At 34.2% G+C, this 18,740-nt stretch overlaps 3 protein-coding genes across 5 annotated transcripts; all 3 read left to right on the plus strand.

Annotated features, from left to right (window-relative positions):
* The first annotated feature begins 3,786 nt into the window (after positions 1-3,786).
* Positions 3,787-8,684, plus strand: LOC18054280 (BTB/POZ domain-containing protein NPY1). 2 transcript variants are annotated; one of them, XM_006450216.2, is made up of 4 exons: positions 3,787-4,638; positions 5,934-6,003; positions 6,208-7,383; positions 7,869-8,684. In XM_006450216.2, the coding sequence occupies exons 1-4, from the start codon at positions 4,577-4,579 to the stop codon at positions 8,409-8,411; spliced, it is 1,851 nt and encodes a 616-aa protein (XP_006450279.1). In that variant the 5' UTR covers positions 3,787-4,576; the 3' UTR covers positions 8,412-8,684. The 2 variants fall into 2 exon arrangements, with proteins under 2 accessions (XP_006450279.1, XP_024034006.1); XM_024178238.1 differs by lacking the exon at positions 5,934-6,003 and having other exon boundaries at positions 4,553-4,638.
* Positions 8,685-10,090: 1,406 nt separating this feature from the next.
* On the plus strand, positions 10,091-13,646 carry LOC18054281 (phospholipase D Y). 2 transcript variants are annotated; one of them, XM_006450218.2, is made up of 7 exons: positions 10,091-10,498; positions 10,592-10,796; positions 10,981-11,182; positions 11,404-11,597; positions 12,274-12,427; positions 12,724-12,888; positions 12,978-13,646. In XM_006450218.2, the coding sequence occupies exons 1-7, from the start codon at positions 10,321-10,323 to the stop codon at positions 13,440-13,442; spliced, it is 1,563 nt and encodes a 520-aa protein (XP_006450281.1). In that variant the 5' UTR covers positions 10,091-10,320; the 3' UTR covers positions 13,443-13,646. The 2 variants fall into 2 exon arrangements, with proteins under 2 accessions (XP_006450281.1, XP_006450280.1); XM_006450217.2 differs by lacking the exon at positions 12,724-12,888.
* Positions 13,647-14,154: 508 nt separating this feature from the next.
* LOC18054282 (3-hydroxyisobutyryl-CoA hydrolase-like protein 2, mitochondrial) lies at positions 14,155-18,554 on the plus strand. Its single transcript, XM_006450221.2, has 14 exons — positions 14,155-14,385; positions 14,931-15,011; positions 15,113-15,181; positions 15,501-15,564; positions 15,847-15,926; positions 16,137-16,220; positions 16,419-16,503; positions 16,667-16,752; positions 16,851-16,972; positions 17,121-17,181; positions 17,751-17,849; positions 17,933-18,034; positions 18,119-18,160; positions 18,243-18,554. The coding sequence occupies exons 1-14, from the start codon at positions 14,260-14,262 to the stop codon at positions 18,360-18,362; spliced, it is 1,221 nt and encodes a 406-aa protein (XP_006450284.1). The 5' UTR covers positions 14,155-14,259; the 3' UTR covers positions 18,363-18,554.
* Positions 18,555-18,740: the final 186 nt, after the last annotated feature.

The following is an 18,740-nucleotide window of genomic DNA, read 5'->3' on the forward strand; positions in this document are numbered from 1 at the left end:
ACATCAATCACCAAAATGTGGAACTTATTCCAAAGTGAGGGAGGGGGGCTGCATGCATGGTCCCCCACATTGCCTATTGCTGAGCAAAAGTCCATCGACACTATCACCCATTATGAAAATTTGGGACCCTCAACTTCCCCCATCATCATTTATTTTCGATGGCTCATCCTCACGCCTAAATAATTTTTTTCAAAGCTCACACACTTCAAAATCATTTGATAAAGATGCGGCTTCTATTATAAAGCCACCATCTATCTAGCATGGCTACAGAAACAATGAGGTATGTCCATATGTTTTGAGTATGTAGTTATAATGTTAGATAAAGTTATGGTGGTAAGTATCCTTAAAAAGTTGAGTTTCAGATTCCATTTGGGTTTTAAAATGATTAGAAAAATACCCTATTGAAAAGAAAGAACCATGCACTTTTTTTTAAGTCCTACTACACTCACAGCCAGGTTTTAGGGGGTAGAAGGAGTTGAATATGGGCAATTATGAGGCAGCTGTAAAGGATGAAGAACTTGGTAGCTGAAGGGGGCATTAGATTGGTCCATAGTTAATTATTAATCAAGGCCAATTAAAGAGGATTGATTGCACATGTACAATTTAGGTCCCCCTTCTCCCTTTCCTCCACGTTTTTCTCCAGTTCTGGGACCATGAAGAACTAATTATTCACCTAATACGACATATTTCACATAAATAAATTTGACTGTTATAAATAAATTTTATAAATGTAGACAACGACACACAAATTAAATTCTTTTTTTTTTCTTGCTAAGTACATCAGATGATTTTTTTTTTTTTTTTTTTGTGGTGGTGGTCCAAAGGGGATGTTGGAAGTTTAAGTATGGGATATACTCATATACATTGATTGATGTTCGCATTGACTATGTATATATCCATGCACATTGTGTTAAAACTTGGTGAATGGAGAACAAAGTGGACCCAAAATGAAAAAAAATACAAAGATAAGAAGATGGGATCAACCAATCTTCATAATTAATGACTTAATGTGACTGTTTCTATATCAATTTCTTGCCCCACTTCTTATATGCGGATATGCAAATAAAGACTCGGAGATTCAACTTGCAGGATCGTTCATTTTTTTGGGTAATCATTTTCTGTTCCTATGTTTTTGGTGGGTTTTTTTTTTGGAAATTTACATGATTTAGAGATTCACACGTCCAAAATCCATTGCTTTATATGTGCTACTATTAAAGTTGAAGATTAGTACTTAAGAAACAAACGTTGGTATCATAATATTAACAAATGTCAACTAAAGTTGGTTGGTGTGAGTGGTTCGACACTCTCACTCTTTAAGAGAGATAAGAAATTCAAACACCGCTCTCATATGAAGTCACCACTTTAACCCGCATTTTACCCCTTACGGACCTACCTAGCTTTAAATGCCCCTCCCACAATTGAGGTCTACCCAAGACCACCTTGTGATTCAAAAAAAAAAAAAATATTAACCAATGGTGTTCCCTTTTAAAGATATAGAGCATGTCAGAGAACATGGCCAAATAAATTCATTTTTTTTATTATTTTCCTTTTTTTCAATGGTTGACGTGAATGCACGACCAAAATTACAGATCTTGATTCTGTTACCACAACGAAACACATGCACAAAAATAAAAACAACAATAACAATAATAATATTAAATAAATAAATAAGTATGAATTAAAAATATATATCCGTCGTGCTTGTAAGATTCTTAACTGAATTCACATTTACGTTGGCTTAGTAAAGAAGTGCTTTTCATGGAAGCTGATTGTTCTAATAATCTCCCTCATGGCTTTGTCCAGCAGAAGAATCAAGAAAGAATGGATGTGAATATATATCAAAGAGCTAAACTATAAGGTGAAAAGCTATCGGTATACTTAAAGCTTCAAGCCTTCTTTCTACCTTTGCATTTTTTTTTAATTCATTTCCTCTAATATATAAAAGTAATTGCTAATTTTTTTTTTAATTTATAAAATAAATAGAATAAAAATTAGTGATTAATTTACAACTTACTTTTTTTTAAAAAAAAACTAGAGTATCTAAAAATGAGCATTTCAAATATAAATACACGTGTTGAAAAAGAAAAACATATATTTTAAATAATATTAAGAAATATTCCATTAATACTAAAAAAAGAAAAAAAAAGATGAGAAGAATAAGAGGTCAAAATCAAAAACAAAAAAAAAGGAAGCTTTACAATAAAAATTAGTGATTAATTTACAAAATTTACAACTTATTTTTTTATTTAACTTGAGTATCTAAAAATGAACATTTCAAATATATAAAAAAAAATAATGAGTCTAAATTTTATTTTATTTAAAAAAATAAAAAAATTGATTGAATCATTATTCATCTAAGAATTGATTAAGATATTGAAAAATAAAAATTATGAGGTTTAAAGCATGAGAACTATATGTGTTAAATAACGAGTGTGCTATATAGTTAGGTGTTCAAAGTAATTATGTACATTGACTTATAATAAATTGTCTTTAATAACAATTTATATGACGGAATTTTTATAATAAAATTTTTAGTAAAAGTGCGGGGCTATTTGAACCTATTAAATTTCCTCTTTAAATTTATTTTGATAAAAATATTTATTATTATTATTATTTAAAATTCTAAAGTTAACCTCACTAATCTCCTTCTTCTTCAATCTAAATGTAATAAAATTCTCTCTCTACCATGGTTATTCGTAAATAGAACTCTAACTCTAGATAGAAATTAAAATGGAGGATATACCATTAATTTTAGAAAAAAAAATTAAGTGGTGTTAGTTTTTTTTTTTTTTGTTGAAAATTTAGCTGAAAAAAATCTTTCATTCTTTATGTTAGGTGAAAAAAGGGATGTCGATGGTGGATCTTATTCTTTTTTATTCTTAATAGATTATAGAAATAAATTACAAGTAGTCTGTCTCGTCACTAAAAATTATTTGCAATCTATCACTAAAGATAAATGCAAAAATTGATGAGAAATTGAAGAAATGGGAGAGAGAGAGAAGATAAGATTTGCTAAAAAAAAAAGAAAATATGGTTGGTTAGATAATTTTATTTAAAAAATACTGTATTAATAATAAAATATTCAATTGAGAAGAAATTAATGAGTTTAAATAGTTACACACTTATTAAAATTAGAATATCTAAAATAATTTTTAAAGTATAAATAGGGTATTCTTTCGTAAATTACCTGAATTCCGACTATTTTCGTTTTTTTTGCTGAAATTTTCATATGGGATGGTCCCGAATCAACTGCATGTCTTGTCAGTTAAATTAGTTAAAAGGACGTTAATATCTAAAATGCTGATTCTTTTTTCTTTTCTTTTTTTCCATTTTTCATACGGACCGAACGATGGCTGTTGGATCTGAACTATTTTTATAAATTGACCACCATTTTTTAGCTATTTTTCCATTGGCTGGATCCAAATCCAAAACTACCCGCAATGTTGCACACGTGGCGAGGGTTTTATTGGCTAGTCTGAGAATGTTCTTTTAATATGCAAGCAGTCGATCACACCCTACCTGAGTGTGAGCTCGCGTCAAAAAGTCAAAAGACAAAGCAAGTAAGCAACGCGTCAATCGGGAAGCAGACCAGAACAAAAGTGGGGGCAATTACGGTAAATATGCGTAAGCAAGTGAGGGCAGAACGGGAAATAAATAAAAAATAAAAAAATTGGAAAAAAGAAAAGGTGGCGTACTTTAACGGCATAATTAAAAGCAAAGCAACAGCTTAAAATGTGCTCTCTGAAGCCAAGCCACCCTGTAATATCACAGACCCAGTTCCCCCCCTATTCTCCTATACACATTGCATTTAGAAGCTACATAAACCAAAACACTTCCAAAAACTACTCTCAAAAAACATTTTACACATGAACCAAAGCATTTTTATTACATTGCTTGCTTGCATATAGAAACTAGAAATAAGAAAAACTTTGTTATTGTTATTATTTTTGTGGGTGGTGTTTGTATTTGCATACATTTGCTGCTTGGTAAGCTAATGCTAGAGGTAAAGACTTGGAGAGACAACTGTGTCAGCATCATTTTTTGAGATTTGCGTCAGAGGAGAGAGAGAAAGAGAAGATCTTTTACTTTTAGCAGATCAAAGTGAGTTAAAGCAAAGGCGGCGAGAATTTATGATATGAAAGTGAAAGAGAGAGAGAGAGAGAGAGAGAGAGAGAGAGAGGGAGCGAACCATTAAAAACCAAGTTTTGTTGATAAGTTAATTGGGGCCTGGGGTGGGTTCATTGTGAATTGGTTTGTGAGTCATCAATGTCATTATAAAGACAATTTTGACGGGGAAACATACAGCGAGAGTTACAAGGCAGATAGAGAGAGAGAGAGAGAGCCTCAGACTTGCGTTGTGTTGTTCAATGTAATTATGGTGGCGTGTTTTAAGAGATAAGCAGCTGAATGAAGCCATTTTTTGGGTCTGGGTTTGTCTCAGTATCTGCAAACAAGACAAGAAAATAGAAGGTTTCTGTTGATGGGTGGCGTTGTTTGTCAACTTTTCTGAAGGATTTTTGCTGTTTGGATTTTGGTTTTTTGTTGCCTTTTAAGGCTTGTTTGGTGATAAAAAAAAATGAAGTTCATGAAGCTGGGCTCGAAGCCTGATACCTTCCAAACTGATGGCAAATGCATCAGGTGAGCAGTTTTTTTTTTTGTTTTTTTTGTTTGAAAGTATTTAACTCGGTATGTGTTTTGGATGGAACTTGAGCTTCTGTTTCTTGTTTCTCTTTTCTGAAAATTCTATTTGGTCGTATAATTTTATATGATGATTATGTGTTGTTCAATTACCAGAAAGGGAACATTAACCTTACCAGTTTGAAGAGAAATCATCATTAAGAAATAAAATATTTCTCTCGTATTCCTTTTGCTAGGTAACAAATTAACCACATGGGTGTTTTGTGGAATAATTGTTGTTATTACTACGTTTGTGCTATGATGGGTGAGAGAGAGAGGAATCATGGGAGGGGAAAATAGAGAAGGTATCTGATGGGGTGGTCCAGCTGGTGAACTGTCCTTTATTTGAAGAGTTAGTGGTCCAAAATGTGGTAAAGGCATAAAGGGATGGGAGGAATTCAATCATCACATTGTGAATCTTAGTATGGTTTAGTGAAAAATTTGGATGTGGGTGGGTGGATGATATTGGTTAGCTGGTTGGATGGTCAAAAGAAGTGTTTGCTAATGGAATGACCTACCCTACTATTGGACGGCATGTGATGGTTGGAAATAGTACTGTAGTTTGATGATGGGCATGTTGATTTAGAACTTATAAGAGCATGTGAGGTCTCACCATTTTGTATTGTTTGGAATAACAAGATTTGAATGGAGGGTGGACTTGTCGTTCAATTCAACTATGAGAACTTCGTTGGGATGACAAGATTTTAAATATAACTCTGAGAGCATCTTTACTACTGTTCTTTGCTTCATTATAATTGAGCCAGTAGCCATTATGGTTTGTCTAACTTGTTCTCTGATATTGTCATTGAAACTCAATTTTACTTTTGAAAAAATATGATGCGACTAATCAACTATTCATCCCTGTCCTAGGACTAGACTGGATTACCAACATTTGAAGCTTGTTAATTGTCTGTTGGTTGAAGTGTCTCAAAGAAATACTGTAAATTAATTACATACTAGTTTGTTCTTGGCTTTTAAAAATATAAAATTTGTTTAACTGGATATGGTGTGTGCCTAGATATTTACTAGTATGATGGAAAACAGATTTTCACTTGATGATCAATTTCCCTTAAGATGACGATAATTTAGCTGCTCTGTTTGAAGTTTTTAATGGTACTAAATGTATTGAAAATTTGGGATATTGTAGTTTTTTTCTGGGTATTACTGCATCTCATTAAGATGAGTGACTGTTTATGGGCTTCACAGTACTCTTCTTGGACAGTGTGCTTAGCAAAATGTTATTGCCGCTTATGCAGGTATGTGACATCTGAATTGGCAACAGATGTCATCATAAACGTTGGTGAAGTGAAGTTCTATCTGCACAAGGTATAGTTTTCATGCTATTTACTTTTTTCTTCAAGTGAATGCGTTTGCATCAGCTCAGTCTAGTTGTTATCAGGCACGTTTTCACATTCCGCCAAGTTCTTGGACGTTTTATGATGTTTGGTGCACATTTTCCTTTTACGATTACAATTGCACAGTTCAGTCTGCCCCTGTTTGTAAAATTGTTGCTTTAAATTACTTTTGCAGTTTCCACTGTTGTCTAAGAGTAATCGGTTGCATAGACTAGTGCTAAAAGCCAGTGAGGAAAATTCTGATGAAATGAATATAGTTGATTTTCCTGGTGGCCCAAAAGCCTTCGAAATTTGTGCGAAATTCTGCTATGGAATGACGGTTACATTTAGTGCTTACAATGTTGTGGCTGCTCGCTGCGCAGCCGAGTACCTTGAGATGACCGAGGACGTAGATAAAAAAAACTTAATTTTTAAACTTGAGGTGTTTCTCAATTCTAGTATCTTCCGCAGCTGGAAGGATTCTATTATTGTTCTCCAAACCACCAAATCTCTTCTTCCATGGTCTGAAGATCTGAAGATAATTGGGAGGTCCGTAGATTCCATTGCTTCAAAAACCTCTGTGGATCCTGCTAATGTCACGTGGTCTTATACATATAACAGGAAGTTATCAGCACCGGACAGGATAGTTGAGGAGGGTGTGTTTGGGGAGAGAATTGAATCTGTTCCAAAGGATTGGTGGGTTGAAGACATATGTGAGCTAGATATTGATCTCTACAAGCGAGTCATGATTGCAGTTAAATCAAAGGGAAGAATGGACGGTTCAGTAATTGGTGAGGCACTCAGAATCTATGCAGTTAGATGGTTGCCAGATTCCATTGATGCTTTGGTTTCTGATGCTCAAACCCTTAGGAATAAGTGTTTGGTTGAAACAATTGTTTGCCTATTGCCCACAGATAAAAGTGTTGGTTGTTCATGTAGTTTTCTGCTGAAACTGTTGAAAGTTTCCGTTTTGGTTGGTGTGGACAATTCAGCAAGGGAAGATCTGGTGAAGAGGATCAGTTTGAAGTTGCACGAGGCTTCTGTGAAAGATTTACTGATCCCAGCACGTTCTTCTCAGACTGCTTGTTATGATGTTGAGTTAGTGCAATGCATTGTGAATGAGTATTTGATGCATGAAAAGCCTAGTCGGGCTTTGGGTGATGTCGGCTGGAATGAAAAGGGACCTGATGATTTTGTTTTAGGGCATGGATCCTTGTTGGCTGTTGGTAAATTAATCAATGGGTATCTGGCAGAAATTGCACATGACCCTAATCTTACTCTTGCCAGTTTCATTGATTTGTCACAGTCAATTCCAGAGTCAGCAAGACCAATTCACGATGGACTATACAAAGCCATAGACAGCTACTTGAAGGTATGCTTTTATACCTGGAGTACCAATTCTTTTACAGCTAAGTTGTATAATTTAAACTGTTTCTGAGATGTTCCTAGACCATTATTAGCAAGTAGGCGCTTTTATACCTAGAGCACCAATTCTTTTACAGCTAAGTTGTATAATTTAAACTGTTTCTGAGATGTTCCTAGACCATTATTGGCAAGTAGGCGCTTTTATACCTAGAGTACCAATTCTTTTACAGCTAAGTTGTATAATTTAAACTGTTTTTGAGATGCTCCTAGACCATTATTAGCAAGTAGGCCCAAAACCACCCCAATAGACAGAGAGACTTGTATTTATCTATAATTAACTAAAAGAAATGTGTGATGATCAAGTCATGTAACGTCTTTTTGTATAATTTGTTCCTCTCTTGTTAATGAGACCGGAACACTTAAAATATATAGATGCAACTATTAGTGAAAACACTAGTTGAATGACATATGGATGGGCTACTATGTCTTCAGGAACATCCAGACTTGACAAAAGCTGAAAGAAAGAAGATATGTGGGCTTATGGATGTCCGAAAACTGACGATGGATGCCTCTGTGCATGCTGCACAGAATGATCGACTTCCTCTCCGGGTTGTGGTGCAAGTCCTCTTTTTTGAGCAAGTTAGAGCAGCTTCTGAGGTTCATGCTCTTAGAAACAATCCCCAAAATGCTTCACATTCCACGACAAACACAGATGAAGAATGGGAAAAGACAGCGGCAAAAGATGATCGCAAGTCCCTTAAGAAACAGATTAGCCAAATGAAGATAAAAGATGAAGAATTCCCAAAGAACGTGAAATTAATTAAGAAGAACAACAAAAGTAGCAAGAGTGGGCTGCAGTTGTTGCCATCTCGGTCAAGAAGAATATTCGACAAGTTGTGGATCGTGGGTAAAGGGCATGGAGAGAACAGAAGCTCTGAGACATCCGGGAGTTCTCAAAGTCCAACTTCATTGGCTCCTGGAGATACCAAGTCATCAGGCTCATCTTCACGACACCGGAGGCACTCTATATCTTAGAGGGGAAGGGTTTTAAGGTTAATATGAATTGAACAGGTGAAAAAAAGGGTCATAAAGTATCGCAAGTGTTAAAAAAAAATAAAAAATGGGGTAGGTTTTTGTCCTAGTTGATGATGGGTCAATCAAGAAGGGGTTGATTTGCAGAAATGCCTAGTCAGTTTCTTTTGAGTACCTTTTTTTTTTTTTTTTTTTTTTCCCTCCCCTTTCTGTCATGACATCTGTTAATTCCAATTGTAAGATCATCTATTTTATTACATCAGTAGTTTCATTGAAGAGCTGTTAATGTTAAACTCTATCATACATGCATGTAAGATACATGTCTCTCACATGAATAGTGTATATGTGGGAGGCATGTATCTTACATGCATGTAAGATAGGGGATCCCATGTTACATTTCTCCGTTTCATTCCCTAGACAAGAGCAGGCTGGTAAAACTTTTTCATGCACCATTTGCTTATTACAATCAGGAGTGCCTGGATGGGTAATTGGATAGCTACTACTAAAGTCATGAAGAGATGTACTAAACGGGATTTTTCTTATGATTTTACCGGTAGCCGGGTCCGCAAAGTCAGAGTAATGATAGATTGATAAGATCGTAAATTAAGGGTATATCTTAGAATTTTGTGAGAATATTCTTTTAAAATTTTGCCGCTTGTTCGAAATGTCATAGCTTTACCATAGTGGAGGCAACTGGCAAGTTTCTGACTGACTAGCCATTAGATTATGGTAAAATTTTTTACGGGAACAAATATTTTTGGAGATTTTTTTCATTCGAGAAAGGTACGAGGATAATTTTATACTTAATTTTTTATTTAAAAAAAGAATAAAATTTTTTTTTATCCATTTCTTATTCGGGAAAGGGATGGAGATGAGGTGGAATCTCTATTTTCTATCTATTTTTTTATTTTAATTTTTTAAAATTACTAGTAAATAAATTATAAAATTATAAATATTGGTAAAAATAAAAAATATCAAAATATTTATATTATTAAATATTTAGGTCTAATTAACTAATTAAAATTTTAAATTTTTATTTAGGACATTAAAAAGACCGAGTAGATTCTATTAGCCTAAATTTTTTTAATTTTAATATATTTTAAATATTTTAAACTTAAATCTATTTTTTATTTATTTTTAGATGTTATAATTGCCCACAGTGAATCACAATTTTAATAACTAATCTAATCTAATCTAATATTTACTCTTGATTTGCTCCGATTTAACTATTATGTTGTAAAGTAAATAGTCCACATTTATAAAGTGCTCACGCCATCATTAAAAAAGTTAATTTTGAATCTAAATTTAATTTTATTTATAACAATTTTATATTAGACTATTAATTTATTCATGATAGTTTATAAAAGAAGTTTGTATCTCTTACATGCTGCGTTACTTACTAATTTAATGTATGTGACTTTTATAATGGATATTAATATAAGATATATTTCGAATTTTATTTTTATTTAAATTTTTTATTTTAATATGATTAACTAAAAATTAAAAATAAAAAAAATATATTAGTTATTCAAAAATTAGAGATCCTCAGAGATCTCCTATTATTATTCAGAGAGAAGATAGAGATTCTCTTAAATAATTTTAACGGAAACGAAAAAAAAATAAAAACATATATAAAATATCATAGATGAGCACAGAAAGAAAGATTGGTCCCCTCCCTCCCCTCCCCTCCCCTCCCCAATGCCATCCCTAAGATTACCAAAGCGGCAAAGGCCTAAACAAGTTTAATGAGTTTGCTCATGTATGTGTTTGTCCAGTTTCAAGTTCCGTTGACTTTCTGTATTTGACCCATTGGTTTCTCCCCATAACACATACAAAGCAACACAACTAGCTAACAGATAAAACAAAACATTCGGAGATCATCATTGCAACACAGACGGATTAAGATTTAAAGATGAAACCCAGATACAGAACCAGCCTGTCCCTTGTTATCTTCATCTTGTTCACTCTCTATTTGCCAGATATCACCACCTCTTCATCATCATCAAGAACCAAATGCAAAGCGTGGTTGGTACAATCAATACCCACGGACATGCCCCACCTGCCTCGTGTTCCTGGAATTGTTTCTTCTGGTAAACGAAATGAAACTAAAAAATGTCTATCTCTTCAATTTTTTTTTTAATTTTAATTTGTTGTTATTGGGTGTTTGATTGTGTGTTTAAAAGGGAATGTGTTGAAGTGGTTGGCTGGTAACTCTACAAAGAGACTTGATATAATAGCTCAGTATTGGCAACTAATTGCACGTCCAAATAATTCTCGTTCTGGGGATTATGGTTACTCTGAAGATGATATGAAGAGATTTGGTGCACAAGAAGGCTTTGATGTTTATAAGTCCATTGAGAATGCTGCTGACCGTAATGTCAGAGTCAGGTATTTTATTTGTCATTTTAGTTTAGTTAGAATTCGAGTAAGATTCAATATTTTTTGAAAAAATTTGAGTAGGATTCTAAACAGCCTTCTGTAATCTCATAGGTTTACAAATCTTTCATAAATAAGTTTTCAGTTCATATCCCTTTGGTAACTATCTTTGTTCTGAATTTGAATCTTTTTTCAGGCTACTACAGCACTTAGGGGTATATCCCGACTTCACTACTGAAGCATCTAATCTTGCTTCAGGTAGAAAAAATGTGGAAAATGTGACTCTATTACTTGGTGATTGGTGGGGTTCAGGCATTGTCCATGCCAAAGTTTGGATATCAGATTGCCGTGATGTGTATATTGGATCTGCTAATAATGACTGGAAATCTCTAACTCAGGTACTTGTGTATGCAATGCAATGAGTTAATATTTTATGGGGAAGTAGAAGAGGTTGAAACTTTGTTCTTTTTTGGGGCCTCAACTAATTGATTAAGGAAAAACCAGAATCTCAATTTGTTTCTAATGCATATAACACATGCTTTTGAGACTTCAGGAGTCTGCTTCTGTGGGGTTACAGTGTCATCGATAGTCCTGAATCTTGATCATCGCATGGTTGCAGGTGAAGGAAGTTGGAATTTATCTTGTTGGTTGTCCAACAATAGCAAAAAAGGTTGAGGTTTACTTTGAAAATCTTTGGACACTTTCGTCTCTTAATTCTTCAACTTATACAAGAACTGTATCAGACCAACAATGGCAGGCTAATAGAACAGTTCCCTGCTGGTCTCATTTTCTTGATCCTAAGGGTAGGTGCAGGTACGTCAGAGAGTTCATTTGAAAACCTTGATGATCTTGAGCTCTTGTCTGGAGGAAAGTTTTGATATTTTGAAGAACTCTGCAATCTGATTTTGCTTTTCTTATCTGATGTTAGTAGATACTTCATTTTCTTCTATTATTGAGTGTTATCCTATATACTTAGAAAAGTGTTCTCAGGTTTTGATGCAACTGGCATAATTTCAGTGGATACGTGTTTAGTAGTATTAACAAAATCTTTTAATTTTCTTTGATTTTCATTTTGTTGAGATGTGTGGACTAATCATGTTTCGGAACATGGCTCTATGATTCTGTAGTAGTTTAGTATTCTCTCTGATGCATCTCAGCATGGATAAAGACATTGATGTTGACTCTAAGCCAGTAATTTTGTGCAATAGCAGTGAAAATTGATCTAGTTTCTGTGCAACTTAGTGGTTGTCTTAGACCTTTCTGAGGTTGACCGATATGGGTGCACAATATCTGGTGCAGTCACAGCTTATGTACAATTGATATATATTGCAAGTAAGAAGCAATTTAATTAAACAAAACCCATTTTTCTATCTAGAAAAAGGAAACAGTGTCAATTTCACCCATTTACTGGGATGCATCGGAATGCAGTATAAGCGGAAAAATACTAGCAGTTTGATAAAACAGTTGAAAGTTGATGATTTATGTACAGGTCACCTCTCCCTCCAGTTCTTGAGGTTCCTCATGTGGAAGGCTACCCTATACTGTCAGACCCTTATATGTTCCGAGAGACAATGGAGACTCCTGGAAGCAATTATTCTACTTTGCAACCTCATTACAGCTACCTCTCATTTGCTCCCCCAGAGGTAATTGAACAATTACTTCGTTGGTATGCTTGCACTCGCACAAACACATTCACATATAAACATTTTTCATATGCTCACCACAAAATCTAAAGAATCATTTAGAAATTGGTTGTCATTTTGCTCCTTCAAGCTTATCATTTAGAATGGAATTAAATCCACTGATATGTATGCCTATAAAGATCAATTTACATCCCAAACAAAAGTTAGGGGGGAAAAAAAAAGAGAGAGGGAGAGGGAGAGAGAGAACGTAGACAAAATGTTCAAATATTCATGTCTACCTTATTTCTGGCAAGCAGCTATCATTTGGCAAGTATATGGCTGATGAACAAGCTTGGGTGGATACAATCAAATCTGTAGGAACCAGAGCTACACTTAGGATTAGTACAATGGATTGGCTTGGTCAATCCCAATATTTGAAGCAAACTGTTTATTGGTCAGCACTTTCCTCTGCAGTTTCAGAGGTAATTTCTGACATCATCAGTTTTAAGTATCCTTTTACTGTACTGTCAAATTTAGTTGTTTAATACTAGTGATGTTTATGAACCACTAGGTTGTCTTCTCCAAGCATGCGAATGTGAAGATACTAGTAGCATATTGGGCACATTTTATCAACAACACAGATGAGTATCTCAAGTCTCTTCTATACTCCAATGTCCTTTGCAATTCTTCGAAGTACAACAAATGTTCTGGCAAAGTTGAGATCAAATACTATAAGGTGCCAGGATACAACTTGACAGGACCTGCCATTCAAAATGGAAGCAATACTGGAAATATTTATCCAGGCTTTACGAGAGTCAATCATGGAAAATATGCAGTGAGTGATTCACGAGCTCATATCGGAACAAGCAACCTTGTGTGGGATTACTTCTATACAACAGCTGGTGTCAGCTTTGGAACATACAATCCTGCGATTGTTTCACAGCTTCAAGAGATCTTTGATGCTGACTGGAACTCACCATATGCTTTTCCTGTCGAAGAGTTGGGTGACGGCCATGCTCATGCTTCTAGCATTTAAATGCTTGCTATTGTTTCTCAATTTAAAGTCAGTTCAACCTGTATCTTGCCCTAGTAACTGTACATGGATGAGTTGATCATAGTTTCATTTTCTTTTCTTGTTAACAGCATAGTTGTATTTGCTTTGCAGTAGATGCTTCCTAGCTTGGTACTAATTTCATTTATTTGAGAATTGACTATAATGAACAAAATAATGGTTGCATAAGCCTAATCTCCATGCTTCTAGTTCTTTTCTACTCTCTAATTTACACAAACAACGACACTATAGTCTTCAAATTGATTGCAAAATTTGTATTTTAACAGTCATAGCACTTATCAACAATCGCGTCACCTATGAGGCAAATTGTTGCGTTTATTATTAATTTATCCATATTATTAAATAAGTAGCATGTACCCATATTAATTTATCACATTAACGCAATTCTAATTTTGTATTTTGTACTTTGAATGTCTTGTTCAACCGCAAAATTTTGAAAGTAGATTCAATCCTAATATCCCATATGTAAATTGTAATATAAAATTGAAAAAATTACAACTATATTTTATCATAAAAGAAATAATTAATTTAGACAAAGTTGATGATTATTTTGCAATAAGTTCTTTCATTTTTTATTGTTTTTTTGAGCCCATGTTGGCCCAAAAGGAAAAGCCCTATGAACCAAAAACCTCGAATCAAAAATTGACCAATCAGTCAACAAATCGGACGGTGGAGATCGCTTCTTCAGGCTCAAAGAGTAGAAGAGTCACCCAAACACAGTAAAAACAGAGACGAGAACAAGGCGTCTTCTTCAGCAAAATCCGAGCTTTCAAGTGGAAAAATGCAGAGAATCAAATCTTTGTTAAGAATAAAGCATTCATTTAAACAAGTAGCGTTTGTGTCTCATCAACAGAGAAGCTTTTCTGCTTTACCGGATTACTCGTCAAATGATTATCTTCAAGACCAGGTCTCTTTACATTTACCCAAAGCCTCTTTTTTTTTCCCCAATAATCGTGTTATTTTTGTATTTATATTGTTATTCATTACATAACCATTTAAGTTTCGGAGCCAACCCTTCATTTTATTTGAAAAAGTTTTTTTTTTTTTTTTTAACTCAATGTATGGTTCAGCTTACTTCACTGTTGTGATTTCTTAATTCATCAAATTATGTTATTTTTGCGTTCATATTCCTATTGATAGTGTACACAATTAAGTTTTAGAGGCCACTCTTCATTTTCTCCATAGAAGGTTAATTTTTTTAAAATCAACGTATTCTTCTATTTTTGCTGCAAGTTTTCTTGTTTGTGTGTGACATCAATTCATTATATTAGTATTCATAAAATACCCACTTCAGTTTTAGAGGTAACTCTTCATTTTCTTTGAAAAAGATTAAATGTTGGCTTCTATTTGATCTTTAAGTTATATTATTTGTCAGTGTCTGTTTTTTAAATCGAATTAATTACATAAAAAGTTTGTTACTTTACTGTAAAAAGTTTTACTTTGTAAATTTAGGTCTTAGTTGAAGGAAGAGCTAAGTCAAGAGCAGCTATTCTCAACAGACCCTCTAATCTGAATGCTCTTAATACTTCTATGGTTTGTTCTCTTTACTATTTTGTTTAATCCATACATATGTACAGACTAGGAAGCCGTTAATATATTGGGGTTTTAATGGCTGATTTTTATCTTATTGATAGGTGGGTAGGCTGAAGCGATTGTATGAATCATGGGAAGAAAACCCGGACATTGGGTTCGTCTTGATGAAGGTATATAGTTTCTCTTTGTATGTTTTGAAGCTATCTTAGTTTTGTTCTTGAAATCATGTATTTTTCAGCTTCGTGGAGGTGTTAGATGAGAGCATAACAATTTGAGAGTATTGTGTTTTTTATTCTAAAGCCTATTACTTGATGTTTCAAGGAGATACTTATTATCGTGATAGACGTAATGACATTTGTAGTTGCAATTTTATGTATGTCTCATTTAATATCTACATGGAAATGTTCTTAAAATTGGATTTCAGCACGCATCTCATGCTTCAATTTTGGCAATAGTTTTACTCTAAGCTTTATCTTGAATTTTTTGAAGGGCGCTGGCAGGGCTTTCTGCTCTGGTGGGGATGTCATCGCTCTTTATCAGTTACTTAATGAAGGTGGATTACTATTCAATCTTTTCTGAATGTATATTCATCAATATTGACTCTATTTACTTACTAGTTTCATTATCCGCCAGTAAATTTAAATGACTACCGGTCACTTGGGTAGAAATTATTTTCCTATGCATAACTGATCAGTTGCTGTTAGTCTTCTGTTTTGGTTTCAAACATGTCATAAAATTTTATTCGGTTTTTTTTTTTTAATTAGAAAAAAAATGTTCTTGTAGTTTGCATAAGAAAGTTACTTGTGTACTTCTCTGACTATTTGCTTTATTGCAGGAAAATTTGAAGACTTTAAAAATTTTTTTGAGACGTTATATCAGTTTGTATACCTTCAAGGAACATTTGTAAAGCCACATGTGAGAGTTCACCCTTTTCTAGATTTCATTGTTGAGATATAGTTTAGCGCTTTAGGTATTTTATCTAAGATATTGAGCCCTGATCTTTATAACTTGGGATAATGGCAAATCCTTGGATGTTCTTTTTCTAGTAACTTTCTTCTTTTCTTGCATAATTTAACTTTCTGTAACTGTTTAACTGTACTGCCTGTCTAATGGAAACTTGTACAGGTGGCTATATTGGATGGTATCACAATGGGATGTGGAGCTGGGATTTCGCTGCAGGGGATGTATCGTGTGGTCACTGATAAAACTGTATGTGACTGGCTCTATATTTCAGCAAATGTAATTATTACTATTAGAAATCACAATCAGATACCTTCCTATTGATGCTGTGTTCTTTGTCGAAGGACTTTTAGAAATGGGCCTTCTGGTGTATGTGATTCATATACAGTCACCATCTTCTTCAAAATTCTCTCAAGAAAATGTCTTACTTATGCCTAAAATTTACAGGTTTTTTCTAATCCAGAGACTCAAATGGGGTTCCATCCCGATGCAGGGGCTTCGTTTTATCTGTCTCACCTGCCTGGTTACTTAGGTGAGGTCCATCTCTTTCAGCTTTGAGGATGCAATTGTTTGCAAAATTGCTGAAGTACTTTGATATATGTTAGTTTTCATTTTCTTTTATGTACATCTATAACTGCTGAAGTAGGGAAATGCTTCCATTTTGCCTACTCTTCTTTGGGTTTTGTTTCTTTCAGGAGAGTACTTGGCTCTAACTGGAGAAAAGCTCAATGGTGTAGAAATGATTGCTTGTGGTCTTGCCACCCATTATACGTTAAATGGGGTTCGTTATACTGCACTTTATTTTACTTCACTCTGTGTTTCTTCTCTTTGTTACTCTTCATATGCAGCGTATAATTGTTTTCTAAGTCTCCCTGACAGAGACTTCCACTGGTTGAGGAACGAGTTGGAAAATTAATCACAGATGATCCTTCAATCATAGAGACTTCTCTTGCTCAATATGGTGACCTTGTCTCTCTAGATAGGGAGAGTGTTCTTCGCAAGTAAGGTTCCAGGATAGTTTTCTTACTTCTGCCACCTGCCTCACATGGCATCAATTTATTATCTCTTACACAAAAGCTGATGCTTTGGTGATGTTCATGATTAAAATTCTGAATTATTTATTTACCCTTTTCTCTTGTTTGGTTTCAGGATTGAGACAATTGATAAATGTTTCAGTCATGACACAATCGAGGAAATTATTGATGCTTTGGTTGGTTTTATTGGTTATTATTATTATTATTATTATTTTTCCCTTCATTGATTTAGTAAAACTGCATAAACTGAGAAAAAAATGATTAAAGATAGAAAAAGAAAACTTCCATTGAACACTTGTAATGTCTTCACCAAGTGGAGAGATTTGCTTTTGCCAGCTAAATAGTTAGAAACCGACTCATATATTTTGCAAATGAGCATTACAAGTTAAATCAGATTAGGTATTTGGATTTGATCTATGAAAGACTAATAAAGACTTTCCGTGCTGCCTTTGGAATCTGGCTTCAAAAAATTGTCCTCATGAGTTGTATCTGGATGCTTCAAAGTTGAAAACTTGATTTCCACTAGAGCTTGAAGTTATCGTTTTCAGGTCTCACTAGAAGTTAGCAATTTACACCACTTGTTGAAATGTGGGAATCAGTAATAACCGTGCACTGCACTCCAACATGTGTTGGGCAAGTTGGTTTTGCCTCGTAACAAAGATAACATTGATAGAGGAAGCAAATTTAATTTTCATCTGGTTGATTAAGTATTTATTTTACTTGTTGTCATTGTCCATGTGCTCAGGAAAATGAGGCAGCTTCCTCTTATGATGTATGGTGCAGAAAAGCTGTTGAAAAACTGAAAGAGGCATCTCCATTGAGCTTGAAAGTTACTTTACAATCAGTAAGGCTTCTTTCCTTGTATCTCCATTCAGTTGCCATTTGGCTTATTACCAGCCTGACTTAAGTTTCTCTTGCTGCATTCAGATACGAGAAGGTAGATTCCAATCTCTTGATCAGTGTTTGGTACGCGAATATCGCATAACCCTCAATGGGATCTCCAAAAAGGTCTCAAATGACTTCTGTGAGGTAAATAGACATTTCAAAAGTTTGACGTAGGAGACACTTTTAAATCTCTTACTGATCTTACCACTTGAATTCACTTGTCTATAGGGCATTCGGGCTCGGTTAGTGGATAAAGATTTTGCACCTAAGGTAAATTCTTTCACCATCCCATTTTAGCTATATTTACTTCTTCCGAGCTTGCTTAAATTGGGTTGTAATTTCAAATATGCAGTGGGATCCTCCAAGTTTAGCAGATGTGAGCAAAGATATGGTCGACTGCTATTTCTCCCCATTTGATGAGTTGGAGCCTGAACTGCAGCTGCCCACGGCGTTGCGAGAACCTTACATCTGAGATAGATTTATACATTTTGAAGCAAGAATGCTGAAATTTTGTCGTTGTCATCTGTTCTAATCAACCTGTGCCATTTTTCATTTTTTGGTTATACATATTGAAAATTTTGGAATATAATTTGTTGTAATTGCATATTACCTTAGGCCTTGGATGTTCGATAAGATGTTCTCTTGATTATTTTATACAATAATTTTAAGCAACCCTTTGAAATTTATTTCCTCTGCCTAGATGTGAGAATGAGTATAAATAAATAATAAATTTATAGGAGATTTGTTAAACCATAATTGGATTTTGAACTATGATAAGAATTTCAACAGCTGCAGATGAAGGCCCCAGGCTTAAGCTTTGACCTTGATAACATGATATGACAATCAGGTG

Source organism: Citrus clementina, unplaced genomic scaffold, assembly GCF_000493195.1.
Source record: "Citrus clementina cultivar Clemenules unplaced genomic scaffold, Citrus_clementina_v1.0 scaffold_1, whole genome shotgun sequence".
NCBI lineage: Eukaryota > Viridiplantae > Streptophyta > Magnoliopsida > Sapindales > Rutaceae > Citrus > Citrus x clementina.